General features: G+C 44.4%; 1 protein-coding gene across 5 annotated transcripts in view; it reads right to left on the bottom strand.

Annotated features, from left to right (window-relative positions):
• lrch4 (leucine-rich repeats and calponin homology (CH) domain containing 4) overlaps positions 1-15,642 on the bottom strand; it is a 62,638-nt gene that overhangs the window by 12,259 nt on the left and 34,737 nt on the right. The window contains exons 17-19 of one of the 5 annotated variants that reach the window (XM_042069406.1): positions 9,494-9,571; positions 8,889-8,894; positions 4,364-4,903 (exon numbers count right to left, since the gene is read on the bottom strand). In XM_042069406.1, coding sequence (XP_041925340.1) covers positions 4,730-4,903; positions 8,889-8,894; positions 9,494-9,571 — 258 coding nt within the window. In that variant the 3' untranslated portion in view covers positions 4,364-4,729. Of the gene's footprint in view, positions 1-4,363; positions 4,904-5,334; positions 5,361-5,791; positions 8,895-9,493; positions 9,572-15,642 lie in introns of those variants that run through there. The other 4 variants (XM_042069408.1, XM_042069405.1, XM_042069407.1 and 1 more) reach the window with 4 other exon arrangements.

A 15,642-nucleotide genomic window follows, 5' to 3' on the forward strand; every position in this document is an offset into this window, starting at 1 on the left:
CTGCTACAGGTGCCAGAGGGGTTGAGTGCGGATGTGGAAAAAGAGAGAAATCAGCACCCGCCGCCCGGTCCGGTCGGGTGGAGAAGCGATTGGATTGGAGCGCTCATCTGCCTGAGGAAATTGTTCGCTAGCCTACTTCAGAGAAATTCATGTTGAACTTGGGACAGATGGAACAGATGATGGCTACATCGGACCTGAAATGTCCTCCCCGCACTTGTGTATGAATAGGACAGTTATGGTTCTACCTCACATTTTGTCAAGTATAAGTACCTAGCTGGTAGCATCCCAACAAGGACCTGCCACAGCAGGGGGCAATTGTCTGACCTGTTGGCGAGAAGGAGAAAATCTGGCATACAATATCCATGGCACACAATGTCTTCAGAACCAACACTTAACACCAACACTAGGGAGAGACATTTTCTCTTCAGTGGTAGAATAGCAATAAGGCTTTTCAAAGAGCACTTTCAGGTGGTCCCCACATCCCCTACCTGCTGAGAGCTGCCACTCAGGTTTAGTGGATGTCAACAACTGCTCTTTTGTTAAAATGCATTAACAGGTCAGATCCTCCTTTCAACACACAAGACAGCTGATTGCTTTTAAAAGTCTTTATGTTCAAGCAAAGTGTGTGTTTGTCAATGGTATAACAGTATTCTTAATAGTATTCTTAAAACGGTGTAGTACAGGCCTCCACAAATGGTAGATAGTGTAATGTTTGTGTGTGTGTGTTGTGGTATTATTGTGATAAAAAGTACATTGACAACATGCTGAGATGGTATCTGTTAACTCAAACAGTACCTGCCACAGAGAGCAGATTGAATAGATGCTGAATTGCCCAAAAGTTTCACCTGCTACACCATATAATGGATGGCATTAAGAAAGTGAGCCTGCAGGTCTAGACGTTGGTGACAATCTGACAGACACAGCAGGAGATCATTCAGCGCAGATGATCAGATTGCTCACTATTGGACCAAAAATGGCTGAAATTGAAAACGCATTGAGATGGTCCATCCCTCACAGTGGGGGGTGGTATTCAGTCATTTATCACAGCCATCAAATGTACAGAATGTGGGTTTCACTGGTAATTGTAGTGATACATCAGCTGTAGCTTGGCAACAAAAGATTGGACTCCAGAGAGTTTTTGTAATGACTTTCAGGAAATACACTTTTAAAAAATGAGCAACAATAAAAGGCAGTTCCATTTCAAAGATCTCTCTCACAAACACACACACTCTCTCTCACTCACTCTCTCTCTCTTAAAGAAACAGCCAAAGAACACCCAGAGAACTAAACACTTTACCATTTCCAGCCTGTCTGAAAGTGAGTTTAGCCTATGGTAGCCTATAGCCACTCTGTGAAGTGTTTTTCAGTTGTGGCATTACACCTTTACTCCTGTGCTTCGACTATCTCTAGGTAGACAAGGTAACAAAACATGCTCTGCATCACAAACGACTTGAGCATCACCTCATTAAAGAGACATAAGACCTTATTGCCTGATCAAAAAAGCATCCCTGACCGCTGGAAGCCAGACAGGAAATCACCAATGTATGCAAACACATCGAGCACCACTGGGGCAGCAAGACTGGAATAGACTGTTGAGAGTGGCCTATACACCATTAAAACCTGGCCGTCTGAGCATTCCATGATAATGAATTGCCTTTGGCTCACTGAAGGCATGAGACGGCAGTCAATCATCAGCGCTGTTTAATTATTGACCTGCCCATGAGCGCAGGGTGATGATAATTGCCTGACCAGGGTCATCACACAAAGATCAGATGTCCGCTGCATGGCAGATCTGAAAGTAAAAATACAGGCTCAGGACATCAGAAATGTTGTGCAGAAAAACTGGCGAGTGAGAACACTGTCCTATTGGGAGTCAGTTTGACGCTGCAAATGTGCAGAAATTGTGTCCATAATTGGCTTATGAGAATGGAATGTGCATACAGTATATGCCGGTAAGAGGCTTTTGTGAGAGGAATTGTCAAGCCATTAAAGCATATCTTTAATGCAGACGATATAGTCATTTAATGGTTGACTTGACACTCATGTCTGATTTTGGATTAACTTTTCAATTAAACAGGCACATCAGGTAGACTAAAATCACCACAAATGATGTTTTGTTCTTTCTACTGTCAGTGTTTAGGGAGTTAGTATCTTTCTAAGAAGATTTCTGTGTAATAAAACTGTATGGGTCTCTGTATTCCCGAATGAGTCTGGTGGTAGTGTGTTTCACAGACCTGGCTGCCGTGATGGTCTGCCCACAATGGCTGAGTGTTGAGTGTGACTCCGAGACCGCCGTGAGATTGTCTCCCATGGCACGGGCTTAACGTCACTGAGGCAGAAATCCCATTTGCTGGAACATGATTGTGACACTGAATAAGAATGGAGTTAGGGGTTGGAGGACAGTGGTCAGCCCCAACCATGCCACACACACACAAACACACACACACACACACACACACACACAGACAGGAAAGTGCTCTCCAGTGGAAACCCCTCTCTTTAGAAGACCCAGGCCCTCTTTATAATAAATGGGGTTGTGTGCTCCGTGTCTTGTTCCTGTGTGAGAGAATGATGGTGTTGAGGGTGGTTGTGCAAAAAAATGCTGATGTCCCATGAGCCTGGTGTCTATATCTTCTGTTCACCTTTGTCCCTGGACCTTGGGCTAGTTGGAAGCCTGTGGAACAAGTGGCAGAACCCAACCACATGTGGTTCATCAAATACCACATTTACCTCTTGGCATATATGAACCCAACGGGGTCGCGGGTTTGATCCCGGCCTGTGGCCATCTCCTGATCCCATTCCCATAGCTCTCTTCCCCTATCTGCCCCAGAAATATACTTCTAAAAGGTCTAAAACTGAAACCCTGATTATAGACTGCCAAGCGTATAGGTCATGCATGATCGGTTAGACCCAGGTCCTTATTGGATCTCCCTGACCCCAAATTGACTCCAAGGAATTATAACCCAACCACAAATCTGTATCACTGCATTTCGATCTGATCTGCCAAAATGCAGCGATAAGAACCATAAATCCACCTTTTTTATAATCTCCTTTATAATCACACTTTCAATAAGGACACTTTTAAAGTCACCGACTAAGTCTAAAGATTATTATTCCTGCAAAGCACTCTGGGCCAGCAGCCACTATGAATTGGAGATGTGGCCTCACAGAAGAGTGCACTTTAATCAGCTCAATGGTTTCTGGAGGAAGGCCGTGAGGATTCTTTCCTTTCTTGCAGAAGGCAACATAACTGATTTGCTTTGCCCTCATCTTTTTTAACGAAGGCCCTGTGCAGAGAATCGTGGCTTGAACAAAAACAACAGATAAACATTTATCCATGGAGGATCATGAGCAAGTTCAAGCATGTATCACACACTTTTTTGTTTGTGACTTGTCTTGTATCGAGCTATGGAAATGTGAAGCCATAAGAAAACATCTTTATTCATATAGCAGGTCTGCCAGAGGGGAACAGATTAATCAATGTAAAGATTACTGCAACACTTCTAATTTCTCAGCCTTTCTGGGAAACCAAAAGGCCACCTCAAACAATCTACGGGGTATCAGAACCAGATGAAACCATTCACAGACAGTCACATGAACTAACAGGCTAATTACTTGTAAGCGTGTTTTTTACAGGTAATCTACATGGAGGCAACATTTGCCTATTTAATTAAGAGAGGAACTATGCTTTACTGTTTGTGTATGGCAAAAATGTGTTGACCAATACCAATTTTGTGCCATGGTTTATGACAACAGCTGGTGTCCACTGACCAGTGAAGGGTTTAATGTGTCAGTGATATCAGGGTGGAGGCATAATGAATTGTGAAAACATTAGTGTAACTCACAAGGACACGTTGTTAGCAATGTTTATGAGCAGCCTATGTGGGAGCTGCCATCGCTTATCGAACGGAAGACATACAATGTCTGCTTGCTGTCATTATTGCAACCAGTCAAGAATAATTATCCAAACAAAACTAATTAAGCTTGCAGCCATGGACCTCATCATTTAATAACTAATTAATTTGACGTCAAAGAAAACAGGCGGGGGGGAACAATGTTTCTAGTAGATCATACTTTCTTACTTGACTGGTTTGGTTTATTTTCCACCAGAGAAGTTTCTGTTATCTAATGAGAAACTTCGAACTTCAGTTAAATTTGTGCCCATCTAAGCCGTTAACAGATGATGGTTTTGTCGAAACACCTACACACAATCTCCATGATATTAATTTCCTTTTTATTTGTTGAAGCATAGTCCTTCCTGCTGTCTTACACTGGAGGGGAAAAAAATCACTGTAACCTACTCAGATAAGGTGCATCAGAAATGTAGCTAAATGTGTCAAAAGTAGACAAGGAAATGAACAAATAAGCTTTTCAAAACACTGTTTTATTATTTTACTGTCTGGAGACTTTCTGATAAATGCAATACTGACAAACAAGCTATGGAAAAACATCTGTGAATGTATTCAGTCTTACTCTATTTTATGTAAGCCTATTCAGTCTAGAGGTCCAGTCCTGAGTGCTTTGTTTACCACCGGTTGCTGTCTAAAGGAGTTTGTTGAAAACCAGTGCACACATAACTACTGCTCAGAGAAAATCTTGTTTCACTCATCTTATATAAGCCATGTATATACAATACAGTGTAATACTTATGAAATAACTGAAAATAAGGAATACACAGGTGGTACTGTATATTTAATTAATTTAAAGAATGGTTCATTTCTTTGCCATATTAGGAGGCGCTGCCATTATTTTGGGCCGGCGTTTGGATGGGCAACCCAGTGGGGTCCTGGCGGGATGACCGCCGGGTGCCGGACACGGGCAAGTCCACCAGGGCCTGGACCGTCTGAGCAATCCGGATCAGACCCTCGTCTTCCAGAATGAGTTGGGCTGGACAGAGAGCATCCTGCAGTGTGTGAAAGAAAAGGCCACACATGTTAAAGTAACAACAACACATGCTCACACACACACAGTAACAAGTATGCACCCAGAATGTCATACTGAAATGTGTGATGCAGACATATACATGCAATGATTTAGGCTACTCATGCATTCTTCCTAAACACCAAAGCTCATGTATATGCAAACCACAAATCACAACTGAGCACAGATCAGTCAAGCAGCTACCCTCTCTTGACTCCCAAAAAGCTGCTCAAATATCAGCTCAGGTAAAATTATGCATGAATCTAATTATCTGCTTTTTACTCACAACACCAGTCACCTGCAGCATGCAGAGTTAGTCACTCCAAAAATTCAGTCAAACATGCACCACATAGTGTTTATTTGCACTCGTCGAGCCCCACCTTCAGAAAAGGATACTTACCATTCCTGACAAAGCAGTCATCAAAACCAGATATTTACTCCTTGGCATCGGATATGAAACCGAGACAAACATCAGCAAACACTGAAGACAGATCTATTTCTGTGGTGCAATGTTGAAATGCCAGCCAGGGTAATGGACTTGGCTTGTTTTTGCTGATTGCGGTGATATGCAAGAGAAGCACTTTTCAGAAGGCAGAAAAGCTGCATAGCAGAGAGAGAGAGAGAGAGAGAGAGAGAGAGAGAGAGAGAGAGAGAGAGAGAGAGAGAGAGAGAGCGCAGCACATTAAGGGCAACATGGCAAATGGCTCCATCATCCTCTCATCTAAAAGGGCTCTATTTGGATATGAATATTTAATTTCACGCCCATCCCAACAGAACTGTTTGGAGGGGATGCAGCCATCTGCTTGGCAGGCAACAAACGTCAGATGGACAATACACATGATAACAAAGACACAAGCAGCACACAGCAAAGTATGGTCAAAGATTTTTCAGGTTTTTAATAAATTTCTTTACAGAAAGAGAAACAAATTATATATATTTATATTCATATAAACTCATATTTAACGTTTCATTAAATACAATGCTATAGTATAAATACTACATACAACAGAGTCCCCATTTTTGACCCCCAAAGAAACAGTCCGTCTCTAAACCAGTGAAATTGGGTTTTTTCTCACCATTTACAATTTAAAAAAATATACAATTTGGTTTGGAGACATTATCATCAAAAAAGCAGGACTAGCAAAGTGGCTAAATTTGTAATTTTTGTAACAGACATGGTATGAAGTCACCATAGTGGTTCCTGGGGGGGCCCCAACATTCCTGGAAATTCTACCCAAAAGCTTATGAAACAGCTCCCAGCTCCCTATTTGCCTACCTCCTCTGTCCTGGGTACCCCTACTCACCTGCCCCCTAAAAAAAAAAACTTACCCCCATTAATAGCAAGGGCAGATTTTCAAGTACTTTCACATACAGGGTCTATTGAATGTAATTCAGAAATTGTGGTTAAAAATCTTACCAAAAAAAGCAGTATTTTCACATTGCAAAAATATCACCCTCTCTTTGAACTGCTTCACAAGACCACATGCTTCTAGGCTATCTGTTGTTTAAGACGCTGGTAAAAAATAGTTTACGAGGGGTTGTGACCAGACACGGTTGTAGTGTTAAGATGTGCCGCCCTGCACCTTCCCACCCATTCATCTCCCCCTCGTCTCTCTATCTTTTGATCTCCTTCTGCCACTTTTCCTCAGTCAGACATTTACCCCTCACTTCAGTATGGACTCACCACTTCTGAACTTTCACAGACTACGGACATGTCTGACAACTACAGCGCACACGTGTTCCAAAAGCACAGAAGAGCCCGAGCACAGCACTGACCAACGCAGAGAGGCCTCATGACGCATACAAACAACAAAGACAAAACTGCACTTAGCTTACTAAGAATATCCAAACACCATCACATAGCAGCAGTGCCTGCTGGGAAAGGTTGTGTGAGTTCACCAAATTACATGACTTTTTAATCTCCCCTATCTTTCCATCTAGTCTGCAGAGCCCTGTTTCTAAACAGAGCTATTCAATAAGGTATGATTAGCCTAACGCTATACTGTTCACATTAGAACAATAAGGTATGATAGCCTAATGCTACTGTTCACATTAGAACGTTTAATAGGCTACTACATGAGGCCTCTGCTTTGGCCAAGCACCGACTCAGAACTCTTCAAAAAGGCATTTGTACACTTCAATAAATAAAAAAAAAATAACTCAACAATAACTTAATCCAATGTGTACACGTATAGACAGAACAAGCTCATAATGCTCACTCGAACAACCAAAAAGAACAAGTAAGTAACAACTCACTACAAGCTTAGAGATAACGTTTCAGTACCATGACGTTTAAAAAAAAAAATAAGGAAAGCAGTGGTGCAACACTGTCACCTGTTGGCCACAGTCGGCGTAACAGAGGAAGCATAGCAACGAATGCAAACGAACAGCATGAAAACGGATCATATCACGCGGGCAGAGGCACGTAAGTTTGTGAGCAGTAAACAGTCCACGCAGAAAAAACAATCATAAAACTATTTTAGCCCTTTCTGCAAAACTGACATAACATAGGTGATTAAGAAAAATATATATATTTTAGTGTCATTTAAATGCGTGTCAGGCTCCTTTCCACATGTTAAACCGTATCTAATTTATGCCCTGTACTCCAATTTGCATACTTCTGTACTTATAATACCTAATCTAATATGAGTTAGTCATATTAGGTATTGTTAGAACAGAAGTGTGCGAATTGGAACACAGAAATGGTGTTTGGTTCCAGGCTAATTTGGTCGGATCTAAGGCAGCATTATGGGAAAGCCCTTGAAAGATACATCGTAACATTACATTATAAACCCTGTTTACATCACGTTTTCTCCTTAACAGTTCTCAAGCATAGTGTTATTTTGTGACAAGTGAAAAAAGTTATTATGTATACCAATGAGACAGACAGCTGTATGGCTAGGGTACTGTATTTGTGCCTTGGTCGTTTAGTGTTTTTCTGTAATATTATTGTACATATTTTCCTTGTTTTGGTTCTGGGAAAAGGGGGGTATACGGACAGACACAGTCTCTCAGACAATAAGACATCCTGCTGAACTTCCTGTTGAAGGACGGTGCTACGATAGACAGGCTAGTTCGGGACAATGAGATATCGCATGTTAAAGAGCTCTCATAGGTCGACGTCCAGGAGGTGGCTGGAGAGATTAGCCAAGTACAGGGGAGGGACAGTCCCATCAGTTCATGTCTATAAATTACATTCTCTATAGAGATCAGTATCTACAATACTGTGTGTGTGTGTGTGTGTGTGTGTGTGTGTGTGTGTGTGTGGCTGGCCACAACATGGGGTCTGTGCAGACATGTGTCCATATGATGTGCTGATATACAAAGCGAAGCTTGTGCTGTTCAAGCATGTGCATAACTGTGTGTGTTTGTGTGTGTGTGTGTGTGTTCTTGGCCCAGTTGGGAGCAGAGGCCAGCTGACCAGATCATTGGTAAGAATGCACTTTTCTCACGCGGCATAACTCTCCTAACAGCTGGCTATTCTCACACGCAAGTGTGTTTTACTGTGCAGTTTTTTAAGCAAGCATCAACACTGACACACAGACACAGACACAAACACACACACACACACACACAGAGTATACACAGCTGTGATTGTGTGTATGTACATAAATCTTCCTTAGCCAATGACGAGCATGACAGTTTACTTTTGCAGCATTTGTGATAGCCCATGGTGTGTCTCCACACACACACACACACACACACACACACACACACACAGTCTAGGCAGTGAGGTGGCAGTAGAGGGCATAGAGCAGGGCCATGGCGAGGCAGTAGAAGAGCAGGAAGCCGCTGGGGAGCTGTAGGGGCGTGGCCTGGGAGGAGGGGGAGGTGGGGCATACGGATGCGGGATTGGCTTTCTCTTTATGATCCGCCTCCGACTCCACCCCCTCCACGGCCAGCAAGGCCCGCACGGTACGCATGACGGCGGGCAGCCGACAGCACAGAACATCGGACGCTATACACACCTCCGCCTAGAAGAGAGAGAGAGAGGGGGGGAGAGAAAGAGAGAAGGAAGTAACGAGAAAAAAAGAGAGGAAAAGACAATATAATGATGGAATAGAGAATGGAAGAAAGAAAATAAAGGGATGGAAACAGGGCAGGGTATGGAAGTAGAGAAAATAGAGGAAGGAGAGCAAGTAGACAGCACAGGTGTACACACGAGACGTGGCAACACACATAAAGAAAGAAAGAAAGAAAGAAATGTGGAGTGATGAGGGGGTTAAAAAGAGGGATTTGTAGAAAGGGTGAGAAGGAAAATCAAAGCACAAATGAAAAACAAAGACCACATTAATTATAAAATTTAACTCACATAAGAACCTGACAACACACAAATAATGAGCCTTCAGCTGAGTACCAAACAACAGCTCGCACATATGACAAACAGATCAAATGTGAGAGGACTCCGTAGTCCAATGGACAGAGAGAGAGAGAGAGAGAGAGAGAGAGAGAGAGAGAGAGAGAGAGAGAGAGAGAGAGAGAGAGAGAGAGAGAGAGAGAGAAAGAGAAAGAGACAGAGAGAGAGAGCGAGAAAGATTAATCAATAAAAGGCTAGAGAAAGAGATTCAAGTACCTCTGGGACTCCTAGTCTGCGGCAGGCAGCAATGAAGTTCTCCACGTTGAGACGACACTTGGCAGCGCTCAGTTTGGGCTGAAGGGAGGGTTAGGAAGGTCAAAGGTCAAACGATATGCCCAGGGAACATTCAATGTGTCAGAGTCCAAGACTTTTGTTCATAATTGTGCATGGAAAAACCTTTTCCTAACAGTTACAAATTGAAGCCAGGGAGGGCTGTGATGGCCCAGGAGAGTGTGAGGTAAAGTGATCAGCTGCTCACCACTGCAGGGGAGGGGATGTGGATGATTGACACGGCGCGCGGGCCGCACGTGATTGACCAGCTGGCAGAGGATGGTGCCGTTGGACAGGGCCTCCCCGAGGTCTTCAGGAAGAGTGATCTTCAACTTGGACTCCAGCATCTGAGAAAAGAGAGAGAGAGAGAGAGAGAGTGAGAAAGGAAGGGAAGGGAGAAGGTGAGGAGAACAAAACAATGGAGAGAATAGCACAGGAGATGTGGAGGGAAAGGACAGACCATGAGAGGAGAGGAAGAGAGGAGAGAAGAGGAGAGAGCAGGAGAGAGGAGGGTAGAGTGCAGGGCCGGAGTGGGGCCACTTTTTTTTTAGCCCGGGAGTTTCAGGCCCAAGACCGGCCCACTTTTTTAGTGGTGGTGGAAATTGGATGAATAAGGCAACATTTCAGCTCTTACTATCCTGTAGTTTTTATTAGGCCTATAGGCTACCGTACCAATATTCCACTATTCCACAAGGATATGTTGATAAGTTAACAAAAACAGGAAGGAAGAAATAAAGCATTTGAAATGTATCCCACAATTCCACTAAGAGGCATATTGAACTATTGTTTACATGTTTTTTCTGCATGGGTCAGCTATCATGTTGTTGTTTGGTGATTTGCTCCTTTACTACACCCACTTCTGAGCAAACAAGGCATATAGGTTGATCATGTAGCCTACTGCTGTCATATAGCCTACTGTTCTTTCTTATATAAAATTATTTTAATTCATATGGTTCTATTATCCTTTCTACTTGTCCCTGTAGTCATAGCTAATTTCAGGCTCATCATTTTCAGCGGGGGACTGGCTGATCTGCTGCTCAGAGGCTACTTTTGTTTTTAGGCCTAGGCTACTGCATACACAGATCAAGCTTGAGTTTTGTTATCAATATTTGCAAAGTCTATGAATCGCCATATTGGATGATACAAAAAGGCTATTTTTTAAAATTAATTTAATATGCTGCTTGCGAATAGGTTGACAACGCTACAACGTCCAGTATTAGCCCAATAATTAGGCTATGGCGCTAAAATCATGGCTAATTTACTAGTTGCCACTTATTCTGTCCTCTTCAAAAAAATCTGGAAGCTTGGCACATTTGGCAGCATTTTCCTCCAATACTTTTCGTCTTTTTTACCTGGCCTTTCCAGTCACTCATGGCCTCTTTCTACCATCCATCCTCCCTGACGCTTATCACTATGGTAAGGCCGGCCCAGCTGGTATCTGAGAAAACTTTTTAGAAAAGACGGGCTATATGGACCCAACCAATTAACTCTTCTTGGGAGGGGAAAACAACCCATGCAGAGGCTGCGGTGTTAGGCATAGGATGTGAACGTGTGTAGCCAACTTAGAGAAGAGAGCCAACTAAGAGAAGATAGATTAACGTGGCAAATGTTAATATTTTTTCCCTCGACCGGCCCAAAAGTGAAGCGGCCCACCGGGAATTCTCCCCGATTAACCACTCCGGGCCTGGTAGAGTGTGTGTGTGTGTGTGTGTGTGTGTGTGTGTGTGTGTGTGTGTGTGTGTGGTCAGGACAGAGGAGAGCAGAGACTGAAGAGCAAAGAAAGGAAGGGACATGAGGGGTCAGGAGAAAGGAGTGGAGAGACTGAAGGGATGACAGAGGAGGAGGATGATGGTGTCTGAGGGTCAGGAGAGAGCTGAGAGGATGAGAAAAGATGGGGGGGTGAGAAAGCAGGAGAGAGGAAGTGTGTATATGTGTGTGTATGTGTGTGAGAGAGGGAGAGAGAGGAGGAGGAGGAGGGAGGAGGTGTGTGTATGAAAGGTGGAAAGAGGAGGTCCGTGTGTGTGTGTGAGAGTGAGCAAGAGAGGTGTGTGCGTGCATGTTAGAGAGAGGAGGGGTATGTGTGTGTGTGTGTGTGTGTGTGTATGTTAGAGAGAGGAGGGGTGTGTGGTGTGTGTGTTGTGTGTGTGTGTGTGTGTGTGTTAGAGAGAGGAGGGTGTGTGTGAGACTGACCTTGCGCAGCTGGAGCACCTCTGGCCTCTCCTCTCTGGGGGACTTGAGTGTGGTGCGGGACTCACTGCGGCCCGACTCCACCAGAGACGACACTGAACCTGCAGCCACAAGGGGGAGCCGTCAGCACATGCACAACATGCAGCTCAACTACATGCTACATCGTCACATACATTCCTGAAAAGCAATCAATAAACTGTGCGTTGTGTGTATGTGTGTGTGTGTGTGCGTGCGTGTGTGTGTGTGTGTGTGTGTGTGTGTGTGTGTGTGTGCGCGCGTGCGCGCGCACGCGTGTGTGTGTTTGTTAAGTTAACCAGTTAACAATTATTGTTATTAACCATTACCCAATCAATGGGTTACCCACATAGGTGCTGTAGTAGGTGTTTGTGTAAGAGGTGTGACTGTATGAATGAAAGTATGGTCATAAGCAGTCATCCTGCAAATGTATGGAGTCTTGGCCTGTTTGTTCTTTGTGTGTGTGTGTGTGTGTGTGTGTGTGTGTGTGTGTGTGTGCCTTACAGCGAGAGGAGGTGCGGAACAGGAAGCTGTTGGGTTTCGGGGTTTGGCCTGGTGGAGAACTGGCCTTGGGGATGGCCGCATCTGAGGACACTAAAGGAGAGAACACTATTAAAGGTCTCTGTGTGTGTGTGTGTGTGTGTGTGAATGTGTGTGTGTGTGGTGTGTGAGAGAGAGAGTGTGTATATGTGTGTGTGAGTGGTGTGAGAGAGAGAGAGAGAGAGAGAGAGAGAGAGAGAGAGAGAGAGAGAGAGAGAGAGAGAGAGAGAGAGAGAGAGAGAGAGAGAGAGAGAGAGAGAGAGAGAGAGAGAGAGAGAGAGAGAGAGAGAGAGAGAGAGAGTGGTGTGTGTGTGTGTGTGTGTGTGTGTGTGTGTGTGTGTGTGTGTGTGTGTGTGTGTGTGTGTGTGTATGTGTGTCTAAAGGCTGAGAGTGGCTGGATGTGTATGTGTACCTTGTCTGTTGAATGACCGCTGCAGGTTTGTGAGAGAAGTCTCAGTCTGTGAGAGGGAGATGGGTGAAAGAAACCATCCATTTGAACATTGCCATTTAAAATCCAAACCTCTAATGATTTTTTTTGAAAAACCATTCTCCTGTGACCACATTACAGAACAATGAAAGACAGACTTACTGCACATCTATGCCTGAGGCCATTTTGGGAGGGAGGGTCTGCTTTCTGTTGTTTCACCACTAGAGGGAGATAGAGGACAACTTTAAGTGCATTTTGCAATGCAGTACACAGACACACACCCTCTCGTCTGCCCCCCCGCTTTCTAGTTCTGAAACACACACACACACACACACACACACACACACACACACACACACACACACACACACACACAGGACCATATCTGATGATTTAGAGAGAAGTGGTAATGATGGTGGTGATCAAGTCTTCACTACCAACATTACACCCAATGTGTTTATCAGTACTCACACACACAGCACACACACACACACACACACACAACACACACCTATTCGATCCCCTCACAAAATCAAACTCACACACACTCTCACATGTACAGTAACGTGAGCAGGGCTGTCACACCCCCAAGTCAGGGCTTACCCCGGGGCTACTTCCTGCCTGCGAGTTGCTCGCTGTGGCGTGACTTCCTGTTTTTTACAGCAGTCTTCTGCAAGCTGCAGGAAAAAAAAGACGACGCTCACTGGTCAACTCATTCAAACTTAACGGGGAGGGTGTCCTCAAGAGGAGTCCTGCCTTTAGCACAACATCTCATCACCTTTTACTGTCACCTCTTACCACCTGTTTTGAACTGACACTCAACTGTTTAAAAACAGCACTCACTGATGCACTTACTCTTACTGTACTCTACCTTTTTTAAATTGTCCTAAAATTGTTGAGAGAATTGCTTTGAAACTTGAACTGTTTACCATGTTGTTAGTCGGCTTTGGTTAAAAATGCGTCAGCCAAATGTAATGTAATGTAATGAAATGGTACCATGCTGTGATCAGTGCAGGAGTTAAGAACCTGAGACAGTCAATGAGTAAGTGGCCTGCACTCAGACTCCTGGGTGTTGAAATGGCTTTAACTCAGAGAACAGAAGAGAGACACCAGACACCGAAATAGGAAATCCTCCCACTTTGTGTGAGCAATCTTTGCCAATTAGCACAGTTACTGAGTTGGAACAAATGGGTACAGCCAATTGTACCAGGGCACAAGGTGGAACGTGGACTAAACCGGTTTTAAGACCACTTAATACGACTGGCTTTCTGTTCCGACCGCCATCATACTCAACTCTTAATCTTGATGCTTTGGGTCGCTCCTGTGTTTTTATAATGCAGAGCTAATTTCACAATTAATTACAGAGCTAGAGCCAACAGTGGAGCTATCAGGTTTAATTGTAGACAGGAATGAACATGTTTTTTACACATTCCAAACAAATCCAAACCCTTTAATAAGGCTGAAATAGCACTTGGAAGCCTCAAACAGTCTTCTGCAAAACTTTGTCAAGTTGTCAGCAGCTTAAAGGCTCGTGTTTGCTTTGTTTTTTCAAAGACATTTGACAACTAAGATTAGTTTAAATGTCACCAGACTGTATTCCTGTAACAAGCGCCAAAGTAGCATCTAGACCTGAGAGGCCTCCCTCCCTCCATCCCACCCACCCATCCATCCATCCATCCATCCATCCATCCATCCATCCCACCCATCCATCCATCCATCCCTCCATCCATGGGTCTCGGCGTCTGTGCGTGACTCACGTGGTGTCGCGGGCCTTGTCCCTCTGCTGTTGCTGGGCGCGCTCGCGCTCCTGCCAGATGAGCAGTGTGCCGGGCCGGCGCCGCTCCTCCGTGGGGCTGGACGGACTGGACGTGGAGGAGGAGGAGGAGGCGGGGGGAGCGAGTCCCCTGAGCACACACTCACACTCGTCCTGAGAGAGGGGACAGAGGAAGAGTGTGTTCATCTCGTTAACATATAATTTTGCACATAGACCACACTCCAAGCATTCTCCTTGCAAACCATATGTTTACGTGTTCTGCTTTGGCAATGTGCTAATAAAGCTCAATTGAATTCAAGAGAGAGAGACAGCAGTAGATAAAGAAAGAGAGAAGACAGAGAGAGGGAGGGAGGGAGGGAGAGAGGGGAAGAGGGGAAAAGATGAAGAGAATAGGACAGTGGAGGGATGGAGTGGAGGATGCAATTACGTGATTGAGAGAGACAGGAAACAAAGAGAGAAAGAGGAAAGCGAGAGAAAGAGAGAGAGAGAGAGAGTACGTAAGTCAGGATGAGAGATGGATGATTTCAAAATCATGTCTTCCTCTTTATCCTTTCTAAGTAAGTAGTCTAAAATAAATAATTAACTAAATCAGGGCTCCGCCTGCAGAGCCAAATCCAAATTTGCATTACTTTCAGATTTGAATTCTGAATCCTTTGAGGTGAACACACACACACAACCACCACCACTTCTCCACAAGCTGTGAAGTTTCTGCAGCAGTAGCACTGAGGCGCGCACACACACACACACACGCAAACTCTGCCCATCTCGTGCTGCCTTAGTGTTGCAATGGCGGCTGTATAGGTTTGCGGGCTGAGTTCTCGTGAATCGCAACAGGAAGTGTTACTGTACAAAGTGCTTGTAAGCCATAGTCTACAGCCTCCTCAGTATTAAACACACACACACACACACACACACACCACACACACACACACACCACACACACCACACACACACACACACACACACACACACACACACACACACACACACACACACACACACACACACACACACACCACACACACACACACACACACACACACAATCGTTATAAAGCAGCTCAATCAAGCAGCAGCTGTGATGAAAGCCAGGGCCAGTGGTGGGATGATTATTAATGACAGATGGCAGGAACTGATATTGGGCTGGGAGTGG

The sequence above is a fragment of the Alosa sapidissima genome, chromosome 18 (genome assembly GCF_018492685.1).
Source record: "Alosa sapidissima isolate fAloSap1 chromosome 18, fAloSap1.pri, whole genome shotgun sequence".
Classification (NCBI taxonomy): domain Eukaryota; kingdom Metazoa; phylum Chordata; class Actinopteri; order Clupeiformes; family Clupeidae; genus Alosa; species Alosa sapidissima.